This window comes from Vombatus ursinus, unplaced genomic scaffold (genome assembly GCF_900497805.2).
Source record: "Vombatus ursinus unplaced genomic scaffold, bare-nosed wombat genome assembly UNPS02014830.1, whole genome shotgun sequence".
In the NCBI taxonomy this organism is placed as follows: Eukaryota; Metazoa; Chordata; class Mammalia; order Diprotodontia; family Vombatidae; genus Vombatus; species Vombatus ursinus.
This window is the reverse complement of record NW_020954608.1, coordinates 40,195,499-40,211,038: the sequence shown is the minus strand read 5'-3', so window position 1 is coordinate 40,211,038 and position 15,540 is coordinate 40,195,499. Positions and strand designations below refer to the sequence as shown.

Here is a 15,540-nt window from a genome sequence, read left to right as displayed (position 1 = left end):
CACACACACACACACACACACACACACACACACACACACACACACCTCAAAAGGTTAAGAATCCCAAGACTAGAATTCAAGTCCCTTCCAGCTCAGAATCCCATTAATGTAGAATCCCATGGGGAACTATTACCCTGAGCTAGCTCTTTTGCAGTTTTTTGTGCTAGATATATGTGGGCAGATAGAAAAATGTTTAAAAGTTGATCCTACAGAAAGTATGCTTTTCTCCTGTATTAAGAATTGTGACAGAAAAAAATGCTATCTCAGATCAAACATTATCTTAAAGGATTCAGATTATGCAGTGTTGAATGAGGAATATTACACAGTATTAGCATTTGGGCAAAAATTACTTTTCTTTAATGTTGCTTTACTTTTAAAAGAAAGCAGAGGGATATTATTACTTTGAAGATATTGAAGACATCGAGGCTCCAAATTATAGTTTCAAATATTGTGAGCATAACAAATGAGAAAAGAAAAAGACAACTGGACTTGTTAAATTCCATTATTGAAGTAACAAAGGTGGTTTGGAAGACTGGAATTTACTTCCACCACATGCCCCAATTTGTCAAAACAGCAAATAAAGAACCTCAGCACCTGGATATTTTTAGGACTGATAGTGCTATTAGAAATAATGTAGTCTGACCTCCCGGTTTTGTTGAGGACAAAAGTGAGGTACACCGAAATTGTTGGTATCACACAGTGACTTGAATTCACCATCTGTAGAACTTCCAAAAATCTGTCTTTGAATCCTCTATGTTTAACCCAAAAGGAAAGCCTCCCATATTCTTAATCCATTAAACAGGCTTCACAGATTAAACCAATGTGATGATTCAATTTAATTCAATAAACATAGTATAAGCAAGGAGCATGTATGGGGTGCTGGAGACACAGACAAGAAGAAAGTAGGCCTTGCTCTCAAAGAACTTAAACATCTATGTAGTGGGGAAATTGAAGTATATACAGATAAGAAAAGTAGAAGGTGATTTGAGGCAGGAAGGAGCATTAATACTGAAAGTTTCACCAGGAGGGTGGTACCTGAGTGATCTTGGAAGGCAGCTAAGTGGCACAGTGAATTGAGCACTAGGCCTACAGTCAAGACCAGAGTTGAAATCCCACCTTAGGTCTGCAGCTGTGTAGCCCCAGGCAAGTTGCTTAACCTCTGATTATTTCCTCTTCTGTAAATTGAAGTGCTAGTGGTAGCATCTACTTTGCTTTGAGGATCAAATGAGATAATGTTTGTAAAGTACTTAGCACAGTACTTGGTACATATATGTTAGTAGTAGTATTATAAGGATTTCTAGACAATGCATTCCTGTCATGGTGCAAGCAGAAGATGAAACTCCAAATTGAGTCTGGTTTGGCTGGAAGAAAGAGGGAAGTAATAAGTCTAGAATGGTGAGTTGGAGCCAGATTGTGGGGCACACTAAACGTAATGCTGCAGTGTTTTTACTTTTATCCAAGAATGAAGAGGGAGCCACTGTAAGTTTTTTAACAGAGTTGTGACATGATAGAACTAAGCCTTAGTAAGATGATTTTATAGGGTATTCCTTGGAAGCAGAGAGACATTAGGAGGATATTATAAAGAGTGCAGGCAAGAAGAGGTGATTGGAGTGAGTGGAAAGAAAGGAACAGATACCAAAAATGTAGCAACTGATAGATTGGAAATGAGTGTTTTGTGAAAAGCAAAGGTTTCTTATCTACATAGAACTGAAAGTTTTTTAATAAGGGGCAAAGCCTTTTTTCAATAGTGAAATACCTGAAGAAGGAGCATAGTACAGCAGAACAAATGCCAGCTCTGAAGTCAGAAGACCTGGGCTTAAATCTTAATTCTGACATTTAATACTTAAAAGCATGTCACTTAATTTTCCTGGGCCTCAGTTTCCTCATCTGTAAAATGAGGACATTGAACAAGATGGCCTTTGAAGTCCTTTACAACTTGAGACCTCATATCTGACATGGAGGACAGTTCAGTTATTAAAACAAACTATAACATTTTTTTGTTCAGATCTGTGATCAAATGGATTCTGTAATTCCTTCCAACAATGCGGATCACAAACCATCCAGGGCTGCTGATTCTGTGCAGCTCTCATCCACATCTTTCCAAAAGTTCACTGCAGAGAGAATCCAATGTGCTGGAGGCCATCTTTGCCTTCTTCCAACTTAAAGATCCAGCAGGCACTGTGGCTTATGTCTGCCTATCACCCCTAGTTCTTAGCACATGATCAGTCCATCTTGTTCCTGTCTTAAAATACATTCCCTTGATGACATTCTTTACTCCTTTTCTTTTTTGGAATTATTATTATAAATTGTAGCCTGCTCACCATGTGCCTTTCCTTTGCCCTCTTTCAGTGACGCTTATCTTAATTCTTTAGAGAGTGTTCTTTATCACTGCCATTCAACATTAGTAAAAAACAAAATTGTACTAAATTGTTGGGCATTTACATATGATTTCACTGTACTGAAATTTTGGTGTGGAAACTCTTTTAGGCAACTAATTTTTAGGTAATTTTATATACTCTTAAAAAGTTTCATGGGGACACTGAAGGTTAAGTGATGTTAAGAGATGCTCGGGGTCATGTTGTTCAGTAGTATCCTACTATATGACTCCATATGAGGTTTTCTTTGGGCAAGGTACTGGAATGATTTGCTGTTCTCTTCTCCAGTGGATTAGAGGTTAAGTGACTTGCCTAGGGTCATGTAGCCAGTAAGTGTCTGAGGCCATATTTGAACTGGGGTTTCCCTGACTCTAGGCCAAGTGATCTATCCACTTAGCCATCTAGCTGCCTAGTTCAGGGTCATACAATCAGAATTTTTCATCAGCTTTTCATGCTACCTTCTACGTGTTCTTTATGAACATTGTAACATTTATGTCAGAGTAAAATGTCATAAATTATTGGAGCCTAAACTAGCAAAAATCTGAATGATTTTTGGTAAACTGCTTTTAAAAAGTTCTTAAAATCATAGTGATTTTTTTTTAAAAAAACAGCCCCTGTGTTGACACTGATTACAAGTTTAACACGAATTAGGCTGTATTCTATTTTATGAATATTTTTTAACAATGCAATTGAAGCACTTCTAGGGCTGCATCCCAAAGAGATCATACAAATGGGAAAAGGACCCACATGTACAAAAATATTTATAGCATCTCTTTTTGTGGTAGCAAATAATTGGGAATTGAAGGGATGCCCAGTAATTGGGGAATGGCTGAACAAGTTGTGGTATATGAATGTAATGGAATACTATTGTGCTATAAGGAAATGATGAGCAGGCAGACTTAAGAAAAACCTGTAAAGACTTGTATGGTCTGATGCTGACTGAAGTGAGCAGAACAAGGAAAACGTTGTACACAGTAACAGCCACGTTGTGCAATGACTAAAATTATTGATAGACTTAACGCTTCTCAGCAGCACAAGGATCTACGACATCTCCAAAGGTCTCGTGATGGAAAATGCTATCCACATCCAAAGAAAAAATTATGGAGTTTGAATGCAGATCGAAGCATACCATTTGCTATTTTTTTTTATTTCTGTTGTGTTTTGTTTCCTCTTTCTGGTGGTTCCTCCTATTGGTTCTAATTCTTATTTGCAACATCACTAATATGAATATATGCTTAATCGGAATGTATATGTATAGTCTGTATCAGATTTGTACAACATCTGGGGGGAGAGGAAAATTTAAAACTCAAAAGCTTATGGAAGTGATTGTTGATAAATCAAAATAAATTAATAAAAAAAGAAAATAAATAAAATAAAATGCATTTGAGAGGCAAAGTGGATAGAGGGGCTGGCCTTGGAGACAGAAAAACCTGGGTTCAAGTCTCTCACCTCACATTCTGTGATCACACACTGTTTAACCATCCACTGCCCCAGGCAACTCTAGGACTATAATTTAACTAAATCCTGGGAAAGCAAGTCTCCACAAAGGATTTGTTCTGTATACTGATGAAACTGAAGGTCTAGACCAATATCTATATACACACAGACCAATATATATATATACATATATATATACACACACACACATACATATACATAAACACAGACATGGAGATATACATTCAATTAGCAAGAATTATATTTCTAGCCTGAAATGTTTCTAACACTAAAGAGAATTTTTAAGTTAAAACAAGAGGGCAATGTCCTTAACCTTTTTTCTTTGGTATGGACCCCTTTTCAGAACATTTTTAAATGCATAAAACAGAAGATTATAAAAGAAATCAATTATATTGAAATGCAATTATTAAAAAAATGGGTTTTTTTTAAAGTTCATGGATTTCAAGAACTCCCCGCTCTAAAGCTATTTCTGTGCTTTCAGAGTAGGAAAAGGTTTTTGTTTTTGTTTTTTAAAGAAAGCCAGTCACAGTGGAGAATGGTTACATTGTAGGGACTGTTTCATTCTTTTATAGTTGTATTCCCAGGCAGTTGTACACAGTAGCAAATGCTTAATAAATGCATGTTGATTGAATTTAAAGTTTACAAGACTCAGGGATGGGAAGGGACATGAGATTCTTAAATATCTAACCCCCATATTTACAGATTTGGAAGCAGACATAAGAAAAAAAGCAGTAAAACCAAAGTCTTCCAAACAAGTTTTGAACTAAAAGTATTAGAATAAAACTCATTAGGGTTATACATATTAATATATGGGAGAGAGGATTTGATAACTTGATCTGAATTGAAAAAGTCAGTGTGGGTCAAATTTTAACATTTTCAGATAGCTTCTCAAAAGATGTTTTTTTCCTAAGGCTTACTACCTATACAACTTTGGAAGAAAATTGTTTTCTCTTTTGGCCTCAAGTTTCCTCATTTGTAAAATGAAGAAATTGTAATAGATAAGCCCTATAGATATAAACAGATATAGAGATGTTTCCATCTCTGAATCCTACTATGCCTCTGAATCTGTTATTTACCAATAAATACAAAGTTAAATTAAGAAATGAAAATCCAGGTGCTTTCTGTTTAATTTTCCATAATTTAGCATAAGATCTTCCTTTGCTGAGAGCTGCTGTGAATTTAATATTTTATTGATTAGTTTAAAATATGTATTGATAAAATATCCATTTTCCAGGTATGTGCATTTATACATATGAAGACAGTGAATATTTTCAGTGACAAATGAAAATGGCTAACCCATTAAGAGGAGAAGTTTTGACTCTTTATAAGAATGTAAGTATCTATTACTAGTTCCAATAATCTTAATGTTACATGGTGCAAATTATTTAGGAATATAAAACATGTTTGTTTTTAAGCTGCTGTATGTCGGAAGAGAATATCCAAAGGGAGCAGACTACTTTAAAAGACGTTTGAAGGCAGCTTTCCTTAAAAACAAAGATGTGAAGGACCCAGAGAAGATCAGAGAACTTATTGCACGAGGAGAATTTGTAATAAAAGAGCTAGAAGCCTTGTACTTCCTTAGAAAATACAGAGCTATGAAGCAACGCTACCACTTAGAAGATGACAAAACTAAGTGAATTTTTATTGTTGCAAATGTAGGTTTACTGCTTAGACTGTCTGAGCAATAATTGGTGGCACTTCTTTATATGTAAATCAAATATTGCAGAATAACTAATACACAAGATGTACAAAAAAATGCCCAGAATACCTGAACTCCCTTCAACTTTAAAAATTATTTTAATAGGTTTCAATATAAACTAATATTGAAAGCTTACTCAGCCAAGACTTGGGTCCTTTTTTTTTAATTATAGCATCTGCCAAGACTCTGATTTAGCAAAAACTTCATTGCTTAATTTACTGAATAGGAACTTTAAATTCCCATCAATTAACATTGAAAATTTTTAATGAAAATGTTCACTAGGCCTTAAAAATAAATACTTACAAATGGAGTAGTTTTAGATGATGTCTTAGTCCATTTTTGTTTTGTATTTACTGATTCTGTCACAAAGAAAAAAGATGGTATTTTGCATTGCAAATAAATTTACCAAAGGTATTAAGATTCAGCCAACTCAACATTTCATTTGTTTTACAATTTTTAAAGGAGTGGGCAGTTTTTAAAAAATTTTTTTGCCAAAATTTGGTACATTTCAACAAGGTACTATGGTTCATTTGAAAGAAAACTGAATAGCACCCAGAATTCAAATGGATATTTTCTGTAGCTGCACTGCATAAATTTATAGTTCAGAAAACCATTTGCAACAGCTTATAGATACCCATCAATGTATGGGGAGTTAGGTGGTACAGTGAGTGCTGGGCCTGCAGTCAGAAAGACCCGAGTTCAAATATGACCTCAGACATTTACTAGCTGTGTGACCCTGGGCAAGTCACTTAATCCTGTTTGCTTTGGTTTCCTCATCTGTAAAATCTGTAGAGAAGGAAATGGCAAACCACTCCAGTATCTTTGCCAAGAAAACTTCACATGAGGTCATGAAGAGTCAGAAACTACTGAACAACAATATCCATCAAACTGGCTAATACATGCTGAGGTGAAATTCTCATATTTGGTAGCCTAACTCTGAAATAACTTGCATGTCTCTACACTTTTTGAGATATTTGTTTTTGAGATATTTGGAAGATAGCTTTCAACTAATAATTAGAGCAATTAGGTGATAAACTGATTTTATTTTTTTGGCATTTGAACTGACCGGTAAGAGAACCACAGCCTAAAAATTTCATAGCTTTATCATTGTTACTGGATTCTTTTTGATTCAAGTAAGTTGTTATAATCATCTTTGACTTGAGATAAAATGCTATACTACTTTCCTTAAGAAAAATAGATGGAGTTTTCGTCTTTTGCTAAAAAATAAAATAACAATGAACTTTTAATAAATCCTAAAGTTATACAGTGGATACAATAGTGTATGATTAATATAAGTGATTTAAGGCACACATGGAAGCAGTTTCTTTTGTGACTAATGGATGTCTATGATGAAATTATTTAATCCAATTTCCTTTAGAGGAAATCCTCTAAAAACATGAGTGTATTAATGTATACCTTGACAGCTGCAGAGCAAATATTAGAATACGAATTTAAATTTTTGAAATCAATTCCCAGGAAACAGAGTAGTAGAGTCACAATAACTTTATTACATTACAATAATTAGGAGCAGTACAGTTTATGACAAAAATATGACAATTTCAGATCACTTCACAGCACATACTCCTGTGAACATTTAAAAGTTAATTTTAGTTAAAACAGTGGTCATTTTAAATTTTTATATCTGATACAACCAATATTCCTAGGTCAGCACAACCAAATGATGAAGAAAAACTGGATCACACTGCATATGCCCCCCCCCCCACACAAAAAAGCACAATGTACAAAATGTGCATGTTTCAGTTTACACTATACAAAAATAGTTAAAATACATTCCAGGTAAACAGGTTACATTAAGAAATAGTTTCTATTAAGAAGTTGGCACTCAAAAAAAGGAAAAAAGCAAAACGATTTTCAACATGGTAATAAAAGACAGTGGAATTAGGAACTTTTAGACCATGTAGCCCATGTAGTATTATGTAGCAAACTTTACCCAAAAAGTCTGACGTTTCTCCAGCCAGCCACCTCTATTTCTCTAAGAACATCTGTATGTTCACTATCATTCCAGGTAGGCACTTAGAGCTGTTAGACTGACACACAGATCTCAAGCTATGTAATTAACACAAAACTCAGGAACTAATTTGAGTATGTTACTTGGAGAAACAGTAATTATTTCTCCTACTGTACTTAACTAGTCACAGTACAGTTTCATGCTATTTGATTTTCTCTACATGAAATTCCTAACAGCCAAGATTATAACTTAATAGTTAATTAAAAACTAGAATTTCAACTTAATCATTAATTGCTGGTTGCTTTTTTAGGTGATTATCAAGATTATATAAAGCTACCACAAGGTATTATTTCTTTCTGACAAGTAGAATTGATAAATGAATTATCATATAGTAAATGATTAAGATGCAGATTTTTTTTGCCATCAAAACAAAATCTGAGATGGTCTCAGAAAACATCAAAAGAAATCCACTGGAATACAAATAAGGTCAAGGTGTGCAAACTGCAACTCAACATGCCCCAGTTTCTACAAATGTTTAAAAAAAAACTGCACAAAAGTGGCAAAGATTTTGATACTCTACAAAAGTTAGGTTCTAAATTCTTATGCAGTGTGACTCAGTTCAAACAGAACCTAGACCTCCTAATTTTCATATGACTCAAAAGCGTACTATCCACATCTGCTACATTCTTCCACAAACATGTTATAGGGAGTCTAAGACTAGGTCAATTTTCTCAACTTCAGTATTGGATGTTGAATGTTAAGGCTATTATAATTAGATAAATGCTTATCTTCTAGGATTCCTCCCTTCCCACCCCACCCCACCCCACCCTTTAATGCTACAAAACCTTTTTCTCTTCCTCAAACCACTCACAATTCCGGTAATGAAGAATAACTTATCAGTCCTATAGGTTTGTTTTTTTTTTAATTGCCCTGCTTCATCAAAAATTCAAGAACCCTACAGAAAATACATTTGAATCCCTTTATGCATCACAATTCTTTAAGTATGGCCATTTCTTTCCCTTGGTACTGCATATATCTTGATAGCCACTAGACAATGCTCCATGATCCTAAATTTAGTAAGTAACATTTAAGAAAAGTTACACTTAATTTTATCCAGAATGGAAACTACATTCAATCTCTACGAGACACATCTTAGTTAGTAGTTAATTTTTGACAGTTAAACTAAAGCTAATGTATTCCACACGATTCAGATCAAAAGGAAAACTGAGTGAATTATTTATAAAAAATTATGTCCAAAGAAAAATCTAAAGCCACTCTGAGAAAAAGCATTAAGAAATTAGGATTATGACCTATGTATGCAATTCATATTTTTCTTTTTCCATCATTAAAGAGTAGTGTCTGAATATAACCTAAAATATGTCGATCTAGTGAACATAGTGGTATCAAACTCAAACAGAAATAGATCCCTGTGGGTGCTGTTAAATTAAAAAAAAAACCCTCAAATTAACATTATCCATGTTGCATTTTTATATTTCCTAATTATATTTTAATCCAGTTATAGCCCCACTTGGGAGCAAGCAGCCCAAAGGCTGCAAGTTTGACACCTCTGCTCTAACATATACTACATCTGCCTTAAAAGTAAAGGCCACTGACAGTCTGTCTGAATGAATCAATTTAAAATAGGAAAATAAAAAGGCCTTTACTATTTTCCACTGCCTCAAACATCATTTTTTATTTTTATTTCCTTTTTTATAGAAAAAATATATTTTTAAAGAAGTGACTATGACAAATCGTAGCAGTGGAAATTTTTTAAAAATTCTAAATGACATACTTTACATTCATTAAAGGCGATCTGAAACTATAGGACTTGATGTCTGTAAGCTGAATCAATTAATAAAGCCAATCAATTAAGTTTCAATTGAAGTTAAAATACCTAAGAACTAATCCATTATCAAGATAAAATAAAACACAGTATAGGGATCACTTAAAAACTGTGTAACATTGTACTTCATTGATTTGTTAAAACACCTAAGTTCATAACTGGCAAGAAAAAAATAGAAAGTTATAGCAAGTGTGCATGCACCAAAAATCCCAAGAGGGAAAAATCTCAGATATTAAATTTTTTTTTTTCACAGGCATTGCTAGTTCAAGAACCAACACTAAGGGAATACTGGCACTTAGAGGAATAAAGTTTCCACTGTCATTTTAAAATAAGCATTCAGATAAAAGCTAAGAGTTTGCATGAAGCAGAAAGAAAACTAGGTAATGCTAAAAAGCAAATGCTAATAATTTAGTATAATGTACAAAAAATTATCTTAAGTATGCTTTGAGGAAAAAGTACAAATTTTATTTACATAATTATACACTTTGTCTTTGACTTCTTTTTCTTCTTTTTACCGTCTTTGCTCATCTTTTCTTTATGTTTTCGAATTTCACGAACTAATGTGTAAAAGGCATCATCAACACCCTGAAATACATAAAAGGTATAAAATCAATTTAGCAAGGCTGTTATTTGTTACCATTTAATCTTATCTGCTGAATAGATAGGGAAAGGAACATTTTACTGATGGAAACATTAAGATTGAAGCTGTGTAAAGAACTTTTATGTTTGTGTATGGAAAAATATACATAAGCACTTTAAGATTTTGAAATATTATTTTTTCATACTTTTAGGGTTATTTCCCTTTTTCATAATTTCAGATGAGAGCACTTATACTTGTATGTATGTACGCCTGGTTAAAACATCAAAAGGAACAAAAAGATAAGCGAAATTATTAATAGTGTTGATATATTGAGGTGATCTTTGCACTTAAGGTATAATAGTTTGTTTGAAAAAGGTTACTTTTTTCAGAAACATCATCACTGCCTACCACGAATATAGTATGCTTGAATTTTTACAAAAGGATAATTGTAATCAAGATCTAAGTTTTTAAGTGACAAATAACTAAAACAAGAACCTTGATAACAAGAAGAATCATCACTATAATTGACCTCATTTGTAAATATTAAGAGTCTAAATGTATTTATGTGTTAAATCTCAATCATCCCTGAATTTTAGACCTCATGCAAATGTTCTTTAACATACTTTCATCCAAAATCAATTTAATAGATAAAACAAATGCAAAGCATTTGCTAAGTAAAATAATACATATATTTTCAGTAAAATTTTTATGTACTTTAAAAATCAGTTAAAATAACCTTAGGAAGAGAATCATAGTGCTCTTAGTTTATATATACTAGAAAGCAACTATATTTTTAAATGACATGTAACACATCAGGTTCCTCAAATATGCACATCCTACAGAGTGCTCTACTTGATAACAGAGGGTGGTAAAAGAAAAGAAAATCAGTTAAAATGGAATTCAATATGTAACATTTTATAACCTAATGAATTATTTAACTGAATAGCAAAACAGCATACTATAAGAATGCTGAAAACAACAATCTAAAACATGGAACACAGCTCGCTGATACCACCCCCTCTCCCCCCAAAAATTACCAACAGTTTCTTATAATCAATTAACATTTATACCTGTTCACTTTGCTACTATTAAAAATTAAATTAGTATAAAATGGAATGTAAATTATTAATTAGATAAACTTGAAAATGTTATAAAACACAAACATAAATACTTCAAAGCCAGACACTAGAGGGAGCCGTAGGAATAAAAATCTAACATTAAATCTAAGTCAAGCCATTATAAGAATGAAATCATCTTAGTGTTTATTAAATGTTTTGGCAAATTTATAAATTACTTGACTTTATTTAATGAAAGTTTTAATTTCTACCATTTTTTACTACCTTCTGTTATATAAAAGGTCACAGAACATATTCCAAGATGTTGAGTTTGACATTTAATACAGTGTATTACTGAGATTCTTTCAGCTATGTTAACAGTAATAGTAAGAATAATTATTTCAGTCAGTGTCTGTTCTTTCAGGTTACATTAACCTTAACAATATACTTGGGTAGAGGCAAGTAGGTATCATTATTACATGGCAGGAAACAGTGATTGATAAGTGGCTTGCCCAAGGTAATTCAGTTAGTGGCAGACAAGTAGTCTACCTTTCTATATTCAGCAATGATGACAATATGTTCAAAAGCAATAAGAACCTACAAGTTCCACTGAAGGTTTCTGGTAGCTTTAAAACTTTCACTTTGGGCTATAACATTACTAACAAACAGTAAAGAAAAAGTATGCAATTAAGCTTTAGAAAATATTCAATAGGTATCCAAGGCAACTTAGTACTCAACTAATTTCAACAGATCAAGTTGTACCAGGTCAAATAAAGGAGCAATGTAAAGAAAAATAGAAATATAAAAAGGGAAAAAATGCTTCCAAAATTCAACACTGACATTTAAAATATAATAGCACTAAAACATAGCTTTGATTAAAGCTTTGTACTCCGTCTATTTTTCCTCGTCTGCTTTGCTGCTACACAAGTACCATGGAGCTTCTTTCCACCTCCCTTGAAGCTGAACCATCCCTATGTGTGTGGTCTCCTCTTATTAGATTGTAAGCTCCTTGACAGCAGAGACTGTCTTTTCTATTTGTATCCCCAACACTTAATACAGTACTTTAGCTGATACTAAGCATTTAACAAATATTGTTAGTAACTATGACATTTCTTAGTAGTGTCCAAATGCATATAGGAAATTCAATATTCAAGCAATAATTAAAGTGTCACATTAACTTTTTAACACGTTAAACTGTTATACGTATAAAATATTTCAAGACTTCAACAAACTGTGACTTTCTCAGTTTGAGCACTCTCTCCACTAATGCAAGTCATAATTCCTGTGACTTAAGTGGTTTTTTAGAGTTGCTGTGCCCAAAACTATTATCAGTCTTCCTGAATTTAACTAGACTAGTTAGACAACACATATATTTGGCCACCAGGCATCTACCTGAAGCCTTTCCAACTTGTGCTCTGCTGGCATAGTCTTCACGAACCCAGGTTCACCCCTACACCATGAGGCAAGGCATCTCAAGGGCACTTTGGTTGTCCCATATACATTTTTATATGTTTTTATGACAAATGACTAATAAAAAGACTACCTCTAAGGAATTTATTTAAATCAACACTTAGAAACAGAAGGAAAAGATTAGTTTTCTTCACCTTAATTAGAAAATAATTTCATCAAAAGATTTCTATTCCTGGTGCCCAATAGTAACAAGAGCTTTAATAAATGAATTTTACCATTTTTTCCCCCGAAAAGGCAGGCATTTTTGGTTTCAGAGTTCAATGTCAGCAACATTTAGCTAGTACCACCTATGCATAAGATGCTATACTATTTTATATTTACACTTAGACTAATGTATACACTGGACTTGATCCTACAGTTAAGAGAGTACACTTGTTACCTTTTGGAGGTTTAACTCTTTCCAAGTCCCTAGAATACAGATCACAAATGACTGATATTCAGTCTAATAAACAACATACTAAATTCAGAATTGTAAATTCCCTTCTCACTTGTGCCCAAAAAATATTACAAAACGAATAACCTTAAGGAAATCATAGAACTTTTTTGTAAATTTCACATCATCTAACTCAATCTGATCAACAAAGACATTAACAAGATGTGGCCTCGGGCAAGCCAAGCCCCAGTTTACTCATCTGTAAGGACATTTTCGTTACAGTCTTTCAGGTCTCATCCAGCTCTGTCTACATTTATGATTTATACTCCGATGCCCACATTTTACAGATGAGAAAACTATGGTCCAATCACAATTGAGCTTTTAAGAAAAAACAAGTTTTCTATCATATGTTTCCTGCGTAGTTTGAATTTAGAACTACTTTAAAAAGTGAAAGTAAGGGGGTAGCCAGGTGGTGGCAGTGGATAGAACACCAACCCTGGAGTTAATCCAGCCTCAGACACTTGACACTTACTAGCTTTGTGACCCTGGGCAAGTCACTTAACCCCATTGCCTAACCACCCCCCCCCCAAAAGTGAAAGTAAACATTTTTATATTATACTTCAAATTAGAATGCCATAAACCTATAAGCATTTTGATATATAACTGCTGTAAGCAGTTTTAAGAGTTGCAGTTTTAAGAGTTTATAAACTATGTTACCTTTAAAAGACCATCAGCTTTCTGCCAAAATTTAATTTGCTCAACTTACCAGATTACATTACAATGCATTTTTTAATTTTCACACAGCCAGGAGTCTTTTCTTCTTTGGTGATTTTTTTCAATCTGTATTGCCGAATCTCTCTCACCAATGTATAAAAAGCATCCTCCACTCTCTGCATTGTAAAACACAACTCCTTTAAAGGTTTGTTTCATTGCTAAAAATAATTTATTGGGATAACCATGTGGAATAAAAATTGAATAAGTGAGCTTCACTTGTTAAAAAAAAAAATAGGACAACACATCATTCACCAGTTTTTTAAAAGGGAAGGGACAGTTTTCCCATCTAAGCAAGAATACTGGATTATTTTAAGAGCTGCTTAACATTGCTTAGCAAAATCTGTATGGATGGGAGAAGAGTTTATCAAAACCAGTAAACTCAATGTATATGTATGTGTATTTCCCCTTTACTAAGTATTAATGCAAACTTAGGAAAAGTCATTTTTAAACACAAAAATTAAAAAGTATTCTCTATTCTGTGTGAAGTATATTTTATATGATTTGTAGTATAGTAGCAGTCATTATGCCCATTTGGACTTAGAAAAAATAATTCATAATTCTGCCACTGATTTTGGTCTAATTTTGGTGTTCATTTTTATAGTTTTTATTTTTCAAAAAGTACTCCAAACTAAATTAGTGCCTGGGATGGACAGATATAGCACTCAATATTATACATCTACAGTCTAGCCATAGCTAGAAATACTTGAGAATTTAATCAGTTTTAAATAAAACAAGTTATCTTCAATAAAGTCTTAAAAATAAATCTGGAGGATGTAACCCATTCAACAACATATGTATAGCACTTTACAAACCTTAATTCACTTTACAAAAGCTGTTATTCATTTATTCTTATTTTCCATCTATTCTATTGAATGTAGTGATGTCCTAGAATTCAGAGCGTACTGAGAGAAAACACAGTATGTGGCAAGAGGGATTCACAGATGTGCTTTCAAGTTTTTTCTACCAAAAAAAAAAAAAAATTCAGGAAGTGCCAAAAGGAACAGGGTGATAAATTAAGGTGGGTCCATCCCAAGAAGGCAGCCTATACTACTGCAGAAGAAATTTAAATCATACTGGTAAAACTGTAATTAACTTTGTAATTTACCAAATACAAGTTTTACCTTCTGTTTTTCAGAATGAAAGCTTCTAAAACCTTAGAACTTTACTGAAGTTTCTATAAGATTCCAAATATTTTAGTGAGTCTTGTAAATAATAAATCTGATTTATTGTATATTGAGATTAATTACACTTTTCTCTTCAAACAAAACTACACTTTGCCCAAAAAGGTGTTCAGCCTTTCCTTAAATACAACTTAGACTAAAGTCAAATAAAACCTGAACAAAATTCTATAAATGTAGGTTTCCCCATTTTTAATTGTAATGGTTCTATTTTCTGTGATTAGTTTTATACTTATAATTAATTCCTTCAAGGGGCAAGAATATTTTTTTTAATTAAAATTATCATGAAGAAAATAAGATGATTAGATCTTCAATTTTAAAATAAGGTACTTATTCTTTTTACAAAGAATTTTTTGACTTATAAATCTTTTCACTTAAAACTCAAGAAGATAACGAACTTGAAAAATTCAAATACTTTCAAAAAAAACAAGTAAAAGCTCATTTTCTTGATAAGTTAAAAAAATTAAATTTTTATTCCCATCAAAAGGAAAATAAATCATTTTCAGGACCTATTTGTAGCTGCCAGAATAAATGCTATGAAAAAAAAACAATCACAGAACTTTGTGCTCTTCGTATTCTGCAGCAAGAACATAAAATGATTACTACTTGATTTAGATTGAGTGCTTGATTTTATTTTTTTTTTTTAGCACAAACATACCCATCACCATTAAATAAAGGTGCAATTTTGGTTCTAACAATGCAGAGAGAATAGGAAGATATTAATTCAAAAGAAATTACCACCACCACCACCAAAGAATTCATTATT

General features: G+C 32.8%; 2 protein-coding genes across 4 annotated transcripts in view; one reads left to right on the top strand and one right to left on the bottom strand.

Moving 5' to 3' along the window:
• Window positions 1-5,667, top strand: part of ETFRF1 (electron transfer flavoprotein regulatory factor 1) — a 6,562-nt gene extending 895 nt beyond the window's left edge. Inside the window, exons 2-3 of the mRNA XM_027838598.1 lie at window positions 5,068-5,165; window positions 5,249-5,667. Of these exons, the coding sequence (XP_027694399.1) occupies window positions 5,115-5,165; window positions 5,249-5,470 (273 nt within the window). The 5' untranslated portion in view covers window positions 5,068-5,114 and the 3' untranslated portion in view covers window positions 5,471-5,667. The remainder of the gene's footprint in view (window positions 1-5,067; window positions 5,166-5,248) is intronic.
• Window positions 5,668-7,020: 1,353 nt separating this feature from the next.
• Window positions 7,021-15,540, bottom strand: part of KRAS (KRAS proto-oncogene, GTPase) — a 45,439-nt gene continuing 36,919 nt past the window's right edge. For 2 of the 3 annotated variants that reach the window (XM_027838630.1, XM_027838631.1), the window contains 2 exons: window positions 13,589-13,712; window positions 9,849-9,929 (listed from right to left, as the gene is read on the bottom strand). In XM_027838630.1, the coding sequence (XP_027694431.1) occupies window positions 13,593-13,712 (120 nt within the window). In that variant the 3' untranslated portion in view covers window positions 9,849-9,929; window positions 13,589-13,592. Of the gene's footprint in view, window positions 9,930-13,588; window positions 13,713-15,540 lie in introns of all 3 variants that reach the window. The other variant, XM_027838632.1, reaches the window with a different exon arrangement.